General features: G+C 46.1%; 2 protein-coding genes across 9 annotated transcripts in view; both read right to left on the bottom strand.

Moving 5' to 3' along the window:
* LOC101673740 (phospholipid-transporting ATPase FetA-like) overlaps positions 1 to 2756 on the bottom strand; it is a 115506-nt gene extending 112750 nt beyond the window's left edge. The window contains exon 1 of one of the 2 annotated variants that reach the window (XM_004747511.3): positions 1435 to 2756. In XM_004747511.3, the coding sequence (XP_004747568.2) occupies positions 1435 to 1553 (119 nt within the window). In that variant the 5' untranslated portion in view covers positions 1554 to 2756. The remainder of the gene's footprint in view (positions 1 to 1434) is intronic. The other variant, XM_045081556.1, reaches the window with a different exon arrangement.
* Positions 2757 to 2897: 141 nt separating this feature from the next.
* The window catches only part of UNC13B (unc-13 homolog B), a gene marked incomplete at its 5' end in the record, with an annotated part of 150792 nt that continues 138595 nt past the window's right edge, over positions 2898 to 15094 (bottom strand). For 5 of the 7 annotated variants that reach the window (XM_045081549.1, XM_045081550.1, XM_045081554.1 and 2 more), the window contains 14 exon segments: positions 2898 to 4473; positions 4640 to 4799; positions 4982 to 5074; positions 7442 to 7589; positions 8488 to 8568; positions 8756 to 8812; positions 8921 to 9044; positions 9168 to 9320; positions 9541 to 9629; positions 9798 to 9875; positions 10543 to 10620; positions 10941 to 11084; positions 11480 to 11576; positions 11828 to 11954. In XM_045081549.1, the coding sequence (XP_044937484.1) occupies positions 4188 to 4473; positions 4640 to 4799; positions 4982 to 5074; positions 7442 to 7589; positions 8488 to 8568; positions 8756 to 8812; positions 8921 to 9044; positions 9168 to 9320; positions 9541 to 9629; positions 9798 to 9875; positions 10543 to 10620; positions 10941 to 11084; positions 11480 to 11576; positions 11828 to 11954 (1715 nt within the window). 7 annotated transcript variants of the gene reach the window in all.

Genomic DNA, 15094 nt, shown 5'->3' with positions numbered 1-15094 from the left:
AGAAGGGGTAGTGGCAGGCAGAAGGAGAGGGAGAAGCAGCCTCCCTGAGCAGGGAGCCCAATATGGGGCTCGATCCCAGGACCCTGAGATCATGAGCCACAGGCAGATGTTTAACCGACTGAGTCACCCAGGCACCCCAGATTATCACCATTCTTGATTATTATGAGGCCTGTTATTTCTCTGAGGGAGGAAAGAAGGTTACCATCTGTATGTTTTGGAACAAGGGAGATAGCACTTTTGAGACATGACTTCCTGTACAGATCTCTTACACTTCTTGTACAGCTGGGCCCTTATAAAACTAGGTCTTCAAAGAGAAACAAGTAACTTCTTGTCCTTGGCCTGACCTCATCAGAGAGGGGCTGTGCACACTGGCTTTCTTCAAGATCAAATGCACCGGAGAGCTACTTAAAATATTTTGATTGAATTCTCTTACCGCAAAGACTTTGGTACAGATTTCACCCTGGGTTTTAGGTATTAGGACGATTTCTGATCCTAATCGGAACACTGCAGAAACAAAAAAGAATCTAAACATATTAGCCATCTTCTTTGGATTTCAATTTCCACTAAAAGCTCAGAGTGTTGACTCAAAAAATGGCCCAAACTAAAGTCCTACATCTTCACAACAGGGGCACAAACTCAAATGCCTACCAGATGCTAGGCAAATAAAGCAAAGCTCACTGTAAGTAAACAAAGAGTAATGGAGTCTATAATGAACTATAGTACATTAACAGTTGCTTTTCAGTTCCAACCACCAGTTGCTTTGTGAGAATGTGAGTTAAAAGTTAACAGACCTCCTTAAAAAAAAAAAAAAAAAAAAAGGCTGTAAATCTGCATTGTTAAAATGTGAAATCTGGTTTTAAATAGCTAATTCAAATGTGCAAGGCTGTTGCAAGACGTGGGTAGCCAGCCAGAGTTTGACTTTTCTTTATGGAGTAGGTCTCCTGTGCCATATGAGAGAATGATAACAAATGTGCCACTTTCAAGTCAAATGTAGTATAAGATCTATGCTTTTTTCGGTCAATCTGGATATTGCTGGAGAAATGGAAAAACTCCTTGAGTTAATAGAATGCGCCTTAGCTAGGAGTTTGGGGGTATCTGTTTCAAGAGGTAACTGGGTAAATGTGTCCACCACATACTTTGGGAAGTATGTGGTGGGGAATAAAAATCCCCTTAGCTAGGTATTCAGGCAAACTCATCTTCTCTGGAGTATCTGGGAAACCCTTATGTATACTCAAGTATGGGGAGGGGGACAATAACCTCCAGGAGTATCGGGAGAACAGTTTACAAGAAATTATGAGGATAGATAGGTATTAGCGGGAAGTACACACAGCTGAACCCCAGTCAGGTAGTCTCTTCAGGGTTAGTCTCTTCAGTGTTGGGAGGGAGAAGGCAATAACCTCTCCTCCGGCGCCACCTTCGGGCGCTTCTGCTCACCATTGCCGAGCGGCCGTCAACTTCACCGATCTCCATCTTAACGCTTTCTGCGCAGGCGCCCTAGCGCCCCAGGGTAGGGTTAAGGGCAGAGTCCCGCCTCTGACCACGCCCCCACTCATAAGCACCCCCCCCACACCACGCCCCTCTTCTCAGGAGCCCGCCAACTGCCCCTCCCGCCTTGGTTTCCCAAAGCAGTCCTGTAGCTGTTGGCATGGCTCTAAATTCCTGACGCTGGGGAATACAGATGAAATACTCAGACCCTGCCTTTGGGTAGATCACAGACTTTTGAGGAGGACAAACAAGTAAATTATAACTTTTAAGTGCTGTGTGAAGGGGTTCAGGGTTGGTTGGGTCCTAAAGGCTGCCATGAAGTAGCAGAACCTAGGCGGCATGGAAAAGCCCGCAGGCCATTCCAGGAAGGGGGAACAGAACGTGCAAAGGCACAGAAGGGTAGGAGTGCAGTGTGTGTGTAGGGTTGGAACTACAGGGAAGAGCTTTAGAACAGCTAGCTACAGGATGAATGGTAGGGGGGTGTCTGCACTGTCCTGGAGGATCTTAGAATTTCAGCCCAAAGGCTATAATAGGTAACTACTGAATAGTTTTAACAGGAGAGAGACTTACCAGAGTATGTGAAGAGGGCTGGGGCAGAACGGAGGCAGGTGATTATCACAGTAATATCCAAGTAAGAGGAACTAAAAGCCACTATTCCATTTATGATACTGGGAACTGAGGTAAGACAGTGGATTCAACAGGTAAGTTTAAGGCAGAAATGACAGAGCACAAATGGCTTCCAGAAGAAGTAGGAAGTTTTAAAAATGGCTGGGGAACTGAATTGTAAGGATTTATTTAGCAAGCAAATGGGAATGACGAACTGGAAGTCTGGAGTTAATTCCCTATCCTATGCTCCCACTCAGCTCCCACCTTACAAGGGTTAAGAAACTAGGTAAGCACTTTTTTGAGTCAGCTTCTCTGATCTCCCTGCCAGGAGGCCTCATTTTACCTTGTTTCTTCCAATATAGGAAGAGACTTTTTACTCCAGCTTTATTTCCTTGAATCTTCACAAATGAAAGTTCAATTTCTACTCTTAGGCCTATTCCTTTGCCCTGTACATGGCAGCCTCAGCCCTCTAGCAATCCCCAGAAACACACCCTTACCTTGTCCTCACAACATGGACTAGTTTATACTACTAGCACATGACATCTCCTACTCTTCTGGACCTTCTGCAGGAAGCTGATACCTTGGGTCCCCATGACTCTGTTACTGGATTGGTAGTCTCAGGTCAAGGCCAAGATGCTAGCCCACATTACCTGCTTTACTGCTTGGTGCTTACCCAGAGCTGTTTTATTTTGTTGGGGAGAATAGGCAGCAAAGAGTCAGGTAAGAAATTTACCATTATACAGGCTTACACAGGATAGTTATTTTTATAGTTTTCCACACCTTAACAGAATTACCGGACCCCAGAGGCTGCTCTAAGATAATTTATTACAGACTAGCCAAAAATGTCCTGTGACAATGGCACATACAGTAATTAACAACAGCAAAGATGCTTAGTTTCTTGTTACATGTAATGGCTGGTACAACTGTGGATAACACCGAGTCCTCAGGAGGTCCAGGAGGCTGCTACCAAGGATATCCAAGAACCATGTCACTTCTCTGATCAAGGGCTGAGAAGTTCATATGACCTTCTAAAAGAATTTGTCTTTGACTTCCCAAGGAATGTTGATGGCCCCTCCATCCAGCCTGTACAGAGGGATCATAGTCCAAGCTCCTTCTGTAGGGTTGAACATCTGTGAGGCAAACAGCAGCTGACCTAGATGAAAGGGAGTGAGGCCAAAGACTAAATTCCTTCTGCAAAGGAGAGGACAACCAGAAGGTAGTAGCCATAGGTGAAGAGGACTCCTTCTAGACTGATTTCTACAATTTTTGGCTTTGTTCAGAGTCTATCCAAGAAGAAAATACAGCCCTCTTTCCTGGATCCTTCAACTAGCCCTCAGGTGCACACACACAGGAATAGCCTCTCATGTTCTGAAACATCATTGTTCCCCTTCCTACAGGAGTGAAGGAGGGGGACTCCTGGGCAGGTGGCCTACAGTGCTAGGGTTCCAAAGAATATTCTGCTCAGGGCTCTGAAGTATCATATGAACCTCATTCTACTCATGACATATTTGGGGGAAAAGATTAGCACAGCTCATTTCTAGAAGGTATCTTGTTCAGTCTCAAAGCCATGTTTTCATGGAGCCACACACAACCAGTGGATCCTGTTCAAGGGAGACTCTAAATTCTCTTCTGTACATTCCTGCCCTGGCCATACTCCAATCCAGACTATAGGGCTCAGCAACACCTTGAGGCTCAACTGACTATTTAGCTAACCAGATACATGCTCCAGGCTCTCTAAACTTGTTCTTCTAATAATTGATATGTATGGGTCTAGCTGGATAAGGTGTGGCATGGAGAGGGGTGTCTACAAAGAATGGCTGATACTCTCAGAAATGTCTGTCCCTCCCTTTATGGAAAACTTCTCTATGCAGTAATACCCACAGCCCAGCTCCTAGCACCATAGACCTGCTGGCCAGGGATTCGTGACCCCTTCTGTGAAAAGCCATACTTTCATCACCTCAATTTTTCCTTTAATATCCTCAAACTGAAGGAGTCAGCCTCTCAACTATGAGGACCTTAAGCTGGCTACATAGTAACTCTCACTGGCACTGATTTGTGGAACTGGTGCCATGTGGTTGGCACAGGAACCTAGGTGCTCAGCTCTCCTCTTCTATGGAACGAGACTCCGATTTGAGCTTCACAAACTCTCGAGCCACTTCGTCATTGCTCCTCTGAGATAGAATCCGGAGAATAGTCATGCCTGTCTCATCCATGTGGATCTTCCGGCCCAAGGGGCACCAGCAAGCACAGCTGCCCTTGGCTGCCACATCCCTCAGAGGCATCACAGCCAGCCCCAAAACACGATCCTCACGAGCAAAGCAGTAATCCTTCACACATATTTGCAACTCATAGGCTTCTGGTCCCTCTTCATTTCCCAGGAGGCTGTGAGCATAGGGTGGGTGGAAGGGAGGAGGCCAGAGCTGAAAGAGTCTTCAGATGAATTTACCCCAGCCACCATCCAATCCATTCCCTCCTCTTCCCTCCCAAGTCTTACCTCCCAGCTCACCCCCACCCCAGAGTCCTAGAGGTCCCCTACCCCGTAACTCACAAGTGAAATGTCTCATTGTACTTGGGGGCCCAGTTGTTGCTCTTTGATTTGGTTGTGAACTTCCTCTTCTTGTCACTTTGGTGTGGGCCAACCATGGTCACTTCCACAAAGGGCCGGAACATACCTGCTGTCTGCCACTTGAGGTCATTGGCTGCTACCACTGCCCGAACAAAGGAAGCCTGTGAGGGATCCCACCATGTGTTCCCAGTTCTTGAGCCCCCTGGTGGCAATCCCCTTGGAGGAAGGCTAAGTTGGAGGACTGAGATACAACAGCCTGTGCCTTCAATTGATGAGGCTAGTGCATAAGAAACGGTCTACAACTCGTAAATCTGTGCCACTCACCTTTCACTGTGACCTTGTGCTCCCCAGTTCCAGGATGTGTAAACAAGTCCACCTGAATGGACACTTCTCCCACAGGATCATCTACACCAGACCCTGAAGGACAGATGGACAGGTGGTCCCTCACTGAAGAACACTAAGACTTTAGGCCTAATTATCCCAGGTAAAACTGAGGAGTTAGGAGGCCACCACCTTATATCCTAAAGTCTGAAGCAATCACCCAAAGTAGTCATGGGGAAGTAAGCAATGGGAGAAGGGAAAGCAAGGGGATAAAGAATGCAGTTGTGTATTAAAATACATTAAGGTGACGACATCTTAGGTGAAATGTTCCAAAAATGCACTGGGAACCTCTCAGGTGCCCCAAACCTCTCTTATCTCCCAGGCTGAAGAATTTTTCATTGAAAGGTTTTAGAGAAAAGGACAGCATTACCACCTTGTATTTTTGTCTGGGAATTATGGCCACCCCACAGTGTCTCAATGGAACAATGAGGGTCCCTTCTAGCCAAAGGCAATACTCTCCACTCTCCCACCTATCCTTGGATTCCGGGACGTCCCTGGTTGGGAGGCTGCCCTGCTCAGACTTTGTCCTATTCACACCCGGACCCCTCCACAAGTCCCAGTCTCTGGCCAGTTTGTAGGCTCCCCTAAGCAGAGGTCTCACTATTTTGATAAAATACGGTACACTGCACCCCAGATAAAACTCTGTCCTCAGGTGGAGGGGTGGGGGAATCCTGAGGACAGAACTACTGTCAACCCCTTCTCAGACTGTATGAATACAACACTCATCTCTGAGACTTGGGATAGAGCTTCTGAACTTTGACACATAGTTCCCCTACTGCTAGCCTAAGCAGCAGCTCATTCTAGTTCATAGGGAACAGTGTTAGCCTATGTTAGATTCACATGTGCAAGGTATACAACATACCCTTTTCCGGCCGAATGTCCTCATTAGCTGTAAACCTAATACCTTTCCCATCATGCACTGAGTGAGAACAGGCAAGTCAAGAAGTAGTAGCAGCAGCAGGACAGAGAAAGAATAATCAGTTAGAGGTCTAAGGTGTTAACAGCCATCTGGAGCAACTCTACACATATCTTGAGGGATCACAGAGCTGAGGTGGAGAGAGAAGTCAAAGAGCTGGGGTCAATGCCTCAGTGCTCCAAATTAGACTTCATGGGTCAAGGATCAACCAGATCATGGGGGAAAAGCAAAAGAACATACAGAGAGAAGGTATTTGAGACCATCAGGCCAGGAAAGAGAGATGTTGTAGGCTTTAATTTCCTAGGCCTTAAATGATAAAACAATGGGTACGAAAGGTATACACACACACCTGGATCCTCCCTGCAGTACCCGCCTTTGCTCTTATCACATACGTGCCCATTTCAGCCCTTCCTCATCTTTACATCTAGCTTAAAGTTCAGGATTTCTAAAAAGTCTTTCTGGATTAACTCAGATCCTCCCCGATGTTAAGGTCTTTCCATGTACAGATCTTTAAAAGATCTCCCTGCCCCCTTGAGCAAGGCTCATAACTCCTTTGCTCTCTCTTCTTCCCATCCTGAACTTGAAAAAAGAACAGGTGTGGAAAATGGAGCAGTGCTACAAGTCCCTTGCATCTTTTCACCTTCTATCAACTCTAGTCTAACTGCTTAGATCCCTCTTGCCCTTCAGGTCAGTTCTGTGCTCTGAATCCACAGCCTAGGAAAGCCTAAATTCTCCCACTCCCGCCATCGGATTCACTCGGCATCACACCCACGGTTCCTCAGATGAAATAATAAATGTGCCTGAAAGTCTTTTCTGGGAGGGCCCTGATCCAGGGCTAGGGGCTGAATTTCAGTCTGAACCATCTCTAGGTAGATTTGTTTTGTTTATAGAGGCACCTGCCTAAAGACAGGGAGGGGTTCTAAGGACTGGAAGTCACTGGGAGAAAACCAGCTACCTGGGCCCCTACACATAAATGAGCATCACCCATGAGGCTGGAACCTCAGCTATGCACAGAGCCCCAAGATCCACATCCTCTCTTCAACTGCTCCCACAGTTTGCCTCTCCTAGTCCTTTTTCTCATCCACACTAGACAATCTGTAGTCTTTTGCTTTCTCCCTCCAGGACAACTTCCAACAAGATTCCCAAAGCTATGAGTTTTCACGAGTGTCTCAATCACTCATTCTCCAGGCTTCCTGACAGATACTTCCTAACAGACAGGGTGCACTCCTTGATAAACATGCACTAGCTCAGCAATGTCTGAAAGAAGAATCTCAGGCACATTTCCCAGGTTCCTGTCATTTTCCTGTCTGGTATGGGTATGGTGTGGGGGTGAGTACTGGGGTCCCTCAAGAAATCCTGGGATCTGAGTTTGATAGGCTCTCTGGAGAAGTACCTGGATCCTTCCTAAGGACTGGAAGCTAGTGACTCCCTAGAGGCAGAAATGTATCAAGGAATGGAGATAGGGACCCAAAGCCCTTGGGCCTTACCTTGGGCAGTCTGTGAGCGCACAAAGGTTTTGATGAGTGTGTCGGTGGTCTGCGTGTACAGAGATAGGGCATAGCGTAGGGACTGCAGATCTGGGCTCTTCTCCAGGAAGGTTTTCTTCAGCCCATTACCTCCTGCATGAAAATATTGCTGAAAGACAAAAGAATACCTGCTATAGCCTCCTCCCCTTATAAAGAGGCAGCTTTCCACACTGTCCTCAGAGAAAATCCTATCTGAGCAGAAGCTCAATGAAGATGCCAAAAGAGGATGATGAGGACAATAAGCCATTCAATAGACAACAAGATCGGGAATACAATGCAGAGTCACAATCTCTCAGGTGAAGAATTACTATTTGTGTAGGAGCAGTGAAGGATGGCAACATTCCTGGATGCGGGTCTTTGAAGTATGGATCTATCCAGACAAGCAAAGATATGGAATAGAAGCATTTCAGGCAGAGAACTGCCAGAAGTGCTCTTTTACCCTTCTGAACTCTTATTAGAGAACATTATCCTTTAACATAATTCTCCCAACTGCCCCATATCACAGTTTACGTGTACCTGCCTTATTGTAGCCTTACCAAATATAAGCATCTTAAAGCTAGGAACTATATCTGATTTTCTCTGTATCCTTCATGCACAGCATCCTGTGCACATGTTGGCTGGCTGAATGAAGGAATGTGTAGTAGAAAGCCCAAATAAATTTATATATAAGTGGAAGAGGGAAATTTCTGCCAGATCTGGGGTATGAGGATCTGAAAGATTGATTCCCAGTGGAAAATATTCAGGAATGGCAATGAGGAACTAAGTAGACTGAACTATACTCAAAACCCAGGAATAAGTGCTCTGGGTCTGTGGTAAGTCATCTGAGACCATAAAGGAGGTAACTTTTGGTTGCTCCCAAGCAGAAATATGGATATAACAGAGAAAGTAACAAACATAAAAAATCACTCTCTTCTGGATGTGGGGTGGCAAGAGCCCAGGGGACATCAGTTTGGCAGAGTGGAACACCAGGAACATGAAGTATGACTGGAGAAGAGGCAGGTCTCCACCTTGATGGTGTCCAGAGCAAGGTCAAGGACGGCACACTGCTTTGGAGTGAGACTCCGGGTTTCCTCTCGTACCATGTGGTCCTGGAACCCCAGAGAAAGCAATAGCGTCAGGACAGCTTGGGGCTGCCATGACAGTCTTTCCCCATCTGCCAGCTTATATTACATGTTCCTCTCATTCTTTTCCTCTTCCATCTCCAAAGCTCAAATATTCTTCCTCCTAGCATCCTGTCACCCCCAGCCTCAAAAGGACCCTATACATCCACAGTACCTTGAGTTTGGAAAGATGGCTCAGCTCCTTGGCAGCGGTGAAGATTAGCTGGGTGCCCTGGGCAGAGAGGGGATCGGTCAAAAGCAGAGGACTCCAAACTTGATCAGCAAGTGTGGAGCAAGATAGAGGAGACAGCAGGAGGAAGTGGAAGGGAAGCGTCCTTACCGTCTGGTCAGTGAGTGGAGGCAGAACAATCATCCTTTCCATTGTGTTCATCACCACCCGCCAGAGCTCCTTTAGTACACGCTTCAGGACTGTCTTCTCACACACAGTGGCAAAGAGTGTGAGGCTGTGGGCCCATGTAACAGGTAAGACTAGAGCTAGAATTTGAGAGCCCCTTTCCCTGAGAGGCTTCTCCATGTGATTGCCTCTGCCTTGCCTGTCCCACAGGACAGCTGAGTGCTGTACTCACTTGCCATCCAGGAAGTCCATGAGAGGCCGGAGCACACTATCTGCATCCTGAGCCACTGAAGCCCTGGCGTTGGGGGATGCATTCCCTGGGCCCCGAACCTGGCCCAGGATGTCAGCCATTTGTCGAACACACTCATCAATCCGCACCTGAAAACTACACATGTGCCCGCAGTGCAGCCCTCCCCTGCCCAAACTCGCACTGTCCTTGGAGCAACACCAGCTACTCAGACCCATTCCAGCATACTCCTGGTGCAGCTCCAACAGGGACAGCCAACAGGAGGAGAGGAAAGATCCACATGCCTGCAGCTGGATGGAGGGTGTGGGGCAGGGGCTTTGGGACTGGCTCTTATGGCTGTATGCTTGGGGCCACTGACCTGTTTCCAAATACCATGCTGAGTTCATCCAAAACTGTATTCAGTTTCACCTGCAGCTCCTTCAAACTGTCTGCAGCTTCAGGGTCCAACTGTATCCACAGAAAGTATGCTTGGCTGAGCTGGTTTTTGTACACTTTTCTTCCCTCCTGCACCCCTTAAACCCTCCCTCAGAAGGCCTTTACCCCAGTGTCTATTTAAATCCCTCAGCTTAAACCAGCCCAGACTCTAAGCTAAACTGCTGACACCCTGACACCTACCTCCTTGCCTCCCATGGCCTCAAACATTTTCTCCAGCTGGACCCTCAGTTGCTGCATGTTGTTCATCAGGATGCAGGGCTTTGGGGAAGATGGAGCTGTTGAGTCTTGACTTCTTTTGGAACAGGACCTATCAGACTAAGGTATCTCTCTCATACGACTCCAAAAATGACACGGAATTTACAACACATATTATATGCATCTCTTCCTAAGTACTGAGATCTGGAACCAATTCAGACAGTTCTCCTTGAACGAAGACTAGGAGCAAACGTTTCCATTTTTAAGCAGGTTGGTGGGCCTCAGGTGTTCATGGCACTATTCTTTTAACTTTTTGAATGTCTTAATTTTTTTTTTTTTTTTAAGAAAGATTAAGTAGGGAGAAGGGGGTGGGATTATGGACATTGGGGAGGGTATGTGCTTTGGTGAGTGCTGTGAAGTGTGTAAACCTGGTGATTCACAGACCTGTACCCCTGGGGATAAAAATATATGTTTATAAAAAATAAAAAATTAAAAAAAAAAAAAAGAAAGATTAAGTAAAGCTCTAGCTTAGTAGAAAATTAAGTACCAAATGGAGGTTCAGACGAACTCCTAGTCCAGTTCTTCTTATTTTGTGTCATAATCTCAAAAGAAGCCCTACTGGAATCAAGTCAGGAGCATCACCCCCACCCTCGGTCCGAGGATAGCCTCAAAAGCAAGGATTCAGATGTCTTCCACTCTCTTCTCTAGGCTCCCAGGAACTGACCCTCACCATTTTCTCCTTTGTGCAATAATCTGGGAAGCTCTTTGATAAGATGTTTGCATATTGCATCAGCACCTTCCCGATGGTCTGAAAACAAAAAAGAAAAAGAGAAAAGGAAAGGCAAGGGAACGCTTAGCTTTCCCTACACAGATCTTGCCTGAGATCATACCTGTCATCCCAGAACAACAATAGGGAGGTAGAGCGGAATCTCATAGTAAGGGACAAAGTTCCCTCTCAACCCCAGAAACACACCAAGATAAACCCACCAGTCTGCCCCAGACACAAGCAAATGAGAACGGGGTGACTTTACTGGAAGGCCACCACAGAGGGGAACTGAGCTCAGGCCTGTGATGAGGCGGTGAGCATAGTAAAGGCAAATGGAAGGGAAAAGGGAGGGTTATGGTCACCTGAGCAAATCTTCTCATGTAGTGGGCAAGGATGCTGGGGTCTGGGCATTCCAGCTTCCGGATGATTTCAAAGCTCTGGTTTAGCTGTGTGAAGACGTCCACCACAGAGCAGGAAAAGAGTGCATGCTCTGATGTCTGCTGGAACTAAGAAAAACCAACAATAGGATTGTCATCTTCAGCCACTATCTTTTCCCAAGTGTGTAGGGTTCAAAAGGGCTCCTGCTGCCTAGCAGGGGAGGCTCTTTGGCCTTCCTTATGAACTCCACAGGGAAGAAACTAAAGCCCTGGAACCTTTTTTTTTTTTTTTTTTAAGATTTTATTTATTTGACAGAGAGTTATCACAAGTAGCAGAGAGGCAGGCAGAGAGAAGAGAGGGAAGCAGGCTCCCTGCTGAGCAGAGAGCCCTATGTGGGACTCGATCCCAGGACGCCGAGATCATGACCCAAGCCGAAGACAGCGTAAAGCCCTGGAACTTTTGCTGGCAGCTAAATGCTGGGACACCTGGCCTGACCCAAGTGCAGTCCAAGGCTCCAACTTACCCCATCCTTCTTATCTCGTTCCAGGGCCCCACGCAGGAATTCCAGGGACACATCCTCATTTTCATCCAGCCATTGCAGGACAAACTGTTCAAACCACCTGCAGCCAGGCAGGAGAATTGGGGGTTAGAGCCAGTGGTTGGCATATGCCATGTGCTTAACAGCTTCACCAGACTAGGGTCTTCTAGACGATAGGGCACAGTTTGATGCTTTTCTCTTTCTACAACAGAGCCTAGAACTGGCAGTCTCAAGACTGGCTTGCTGAACTGAAATGAAGACATAGGTCCTTCCCACCCCCTAAGATGGAGGGACCCCTTCCCTTTCCCATGTAGTGCCCACATGATGACTCACACTGGGTACTCAGGCACCTGCCCCTGGAGGGCAGGCAGATCTCGCACGTATTCATTGTGGAGCCACTTCACCTTGAAGTGTAGGTTCATGTAGTCAGCACTCTTACACAGCCGGTCTTTCTCATGCTCTAGTGGTGGGGAAGGAAGCTGAGTCAGGTCCCAGCAGCAGAGGCCATGGTTCCTGAGCTTTCCCAAAGCAGCAGATGCGGCCAGGCAGCTCTATCAGAAGTCTTAAAACAAGGGTGATTCCCAACCACTTCCTCACAACCATCTCCCCCTACCAGTACTCTGTTCTCCAAGAGCCTGGTCCAAATCTTTTAGAGACTAAGCCAAACTCCTGGATGGAAGTCTTCTTGCTCTAGCTTCTAGAAGTGTCAACTGAGATACTGGCATCTGATGAAGAAGAGGAGGAAGAGATGTGGGTGCTAATGTTGATTAGTGGAGAGGCTGCCCAGGACTAGTGAGGGATGGTGGTTTCCTAGGTCTTCTCTAATCCTAGTAGCTGGGCCATTCCCACAGATCAGCTTAGATGAAGCGATGAGCAGCTACACACAGTATGAATGAGTCAATGACAACTACAGAGACAGGGAAAACCACAGTGGGCTGACAGAAAGAGCAGTTAAGCAGCCAGAGTGTAACAGCATCTTAAGGTAAACTAAAGTGCCCCAGAATACAGTTGAGACACTGAGAAAATGAACTCTCTGAGAAGTATACAAATAAGAATAGTCAGTTTGGAAACCACAGGAACACAGCAGATGAAAGGGCTATTATGCTGTAAAAAATGAGATGCTTATTATGGACTTTTAAGGTCATCTAACTGGATCTTCAGAGCCTTCTGGAGAATCCAGGACAAACACCACCCCTGCATCAGGCACTGGCTACAACGACAGGTTCTCTTCATCCATCCCCTTTATAAATAAAAAATTAATTTGAAATAATAAAATCGAACAATGTGCTTACATATAACATAATGGGAAAAAATCAGGCAAATGGGGGAAGAGTACTGAGTAACAGAGAAAGGAAGCTCAGGGTCCTTGTGACCTCTACCGCTCAACTTTGAGTTGCTATGGGTGATGCTCCTCCACATCAAAGCAGAAATCCAATCTGGGGTGGTTGGCCCTTGTAAATTAGTATAACAGACCCTTGTGGAGGAAATGGGAGCTTGGGATTCAGCCGCAAAATGCTCCCAGTCCCAGGAAAGTTCATCTCCTGGCATGGCAGGCAGCACCACCTCTGGGGTCATCAGAGAGACTTCTCAGGGCTTGCCCCTTCTCTTCCACCCCACACTCTGCTATCCTTAAACCAGTGCATGAACCTAGAGACATAAAAATGTACCATGAGGAAGACTCTCTTTCCTTCCTGTTCCCACTAGAAGTGGAGGCAGTACTGCTCCATCATTCCTCAAACTCCCTAACTGCTTTCTTCTAGGGATCTTCAAGCTACTGTATTTATATAATTCTCCCTTTCTCTATCAATCCCTTATCTGTACTCTGATCCCCAAACTCAATTTCAGTATTAATTTCTGTAGTACAGAAACTAACAGGATGACTGCTGAAACAGTGGTCACCCTTTATTCTAACAAGTCCCATGGAGTCAAGCCCCGATAAAGTTGCATGAGGTTGTTGTTGATAGAAGTACAGGGATGGTTAGTCTCTCATAAAGGGTTACTGAGTCTCTAAATCTTCTCCTGCCCCTGATTTCCACATCCCTCCTTCCACGTATCTTTCATCTTTGGAGTTCTTTCAACCTCATGATTTCAATTATTCAGCTTGCTGCTATCTCCCCCAAATCTCTCTTTGGTTCTGGTACTGTTTGTCTAAGGCCCTGCTGGCCATTTCACTTTGCCAGAGTTTAACTCTAGTCCCCATCTTTCACAATTTAATATCTCAGCTGAAGATGAACCGAGTACACACACTAATTGTAGCATCTTGTTCAATGATGAGCATCAATCTACCTTCTTCCTCTTCAGTCACGTATTTGTCAAATTCATCAAAATATAGAGTGTTTTTATTTTATGTATGTAAATTATACCTTAATAAAACTGACTTAAAAAAATTGGGTGAATGATACCATTTTCACAGTTGGAATCAACACTATCCTTTTATCATCCAGGTCTCCAAACTCCTCCCCTTGTCCTATCCTCCACATTCTGACAGTCATGAAGTCCTATTAAAACTTCCTTCCAGTGGTTATCGAAACTCATTATTCCCTCTCCAATTCTCTACTCTAAACCCAACCCCTCAGCCCTAAATTACTACAACATCATCTGCCATCCCTATGTCTAGTGTCTCTTTGTTCTAGCTGTCCTATTTTCCCCTAACGTGAACTCTTATAAAAATGCTGGGTGATACACTCAACTAATGGATCAATGAACATACCAAAAACTAATGATGTACTGTACCTTGGCTAGTTGAATTTAAGTTAAAAAAATGCTGTTTTGCAGGGTGCTTGGGTGACTCAGCTGGTTAAATGTCTGACTCTTGGTTTTAGCTCAGCTCATGATTTTAGGGTTGTCTGATGGAGCCCTGCATCAGGTTTTGCACTGTGTGTGGATCCTGCTTAAGATTCTCTTTCTCCCTCTCCCTTTGCCCCTTCCCACTCACTCACAAGCTCTCACTCTTGCTCTTTTTCTCTCGCTTAAAAAAAAAAAAAGGCTACTTTGCTTGTACTGCATCTCTGCTCATGAGCCTATCGGGTTTCTTATTGTCTTTAATAAGATTTATTCAGGGCCAACTAAATGCCAAGCAGTATCCTAAGTGTGTTACACATTATTTCATCAGCTCAATGAAACAGATGCTATTATCGCTCCCGTTTTATGGATGAGAAAATGCGAGCTCACAAAAATTGGTCTAAAAACACAATGCTGGGGCGCCTGGGTGGCTCAGTGGGTTAAAGCCTTTGCCTTCAGCTCAGGTCATGATCCCAGTGTCCTGGGATCAAGCCCCGCATCTGGCTCTCTGCTCCACAGGGAGCCTGCTTCCTCCTCTCTCTCTCTCTCTGCCTGCCTCTCTGCTTGCTTGCGATCTCTTTCTGTCAAATAAATAAATTAAAATCTTAAAAAAAAATAAATAAAAATAAAAACACAATGCTGATTAGGTCGTGAAAGTGAGATTTGAAACGAGGTTAACATTACTTCTCTCTCTTAAAGCAGTTTTTCAATCCTTTTATGTTTGTTGTAAACATTAGCAGAACTCCCCTTTCAAGAGAAATCTCATCTAGAACCCCATATAAAATTGATAAAAGCAGAACTGACTTAACTGGCACCAGG

Source organism: Mustela putorius, unplaced genomic scaffold, assembly GCF_011764305.1.
Source record: "Mustela putorius furo isolate JIRA1106 unplaced genomic scaffold, ASM1176430v1.1 tig00000580_pilon_pilon_pilon, whole genome shotgun sequence".
NCBI lineage: Eukaryota > Metazoa > Chordata > Mammalia > Carnivora > Mustelidae > Mustela > Mustela putorius.
This window is presented reverse-complemented; position numbering and strand designations above follow the sequence as displayed.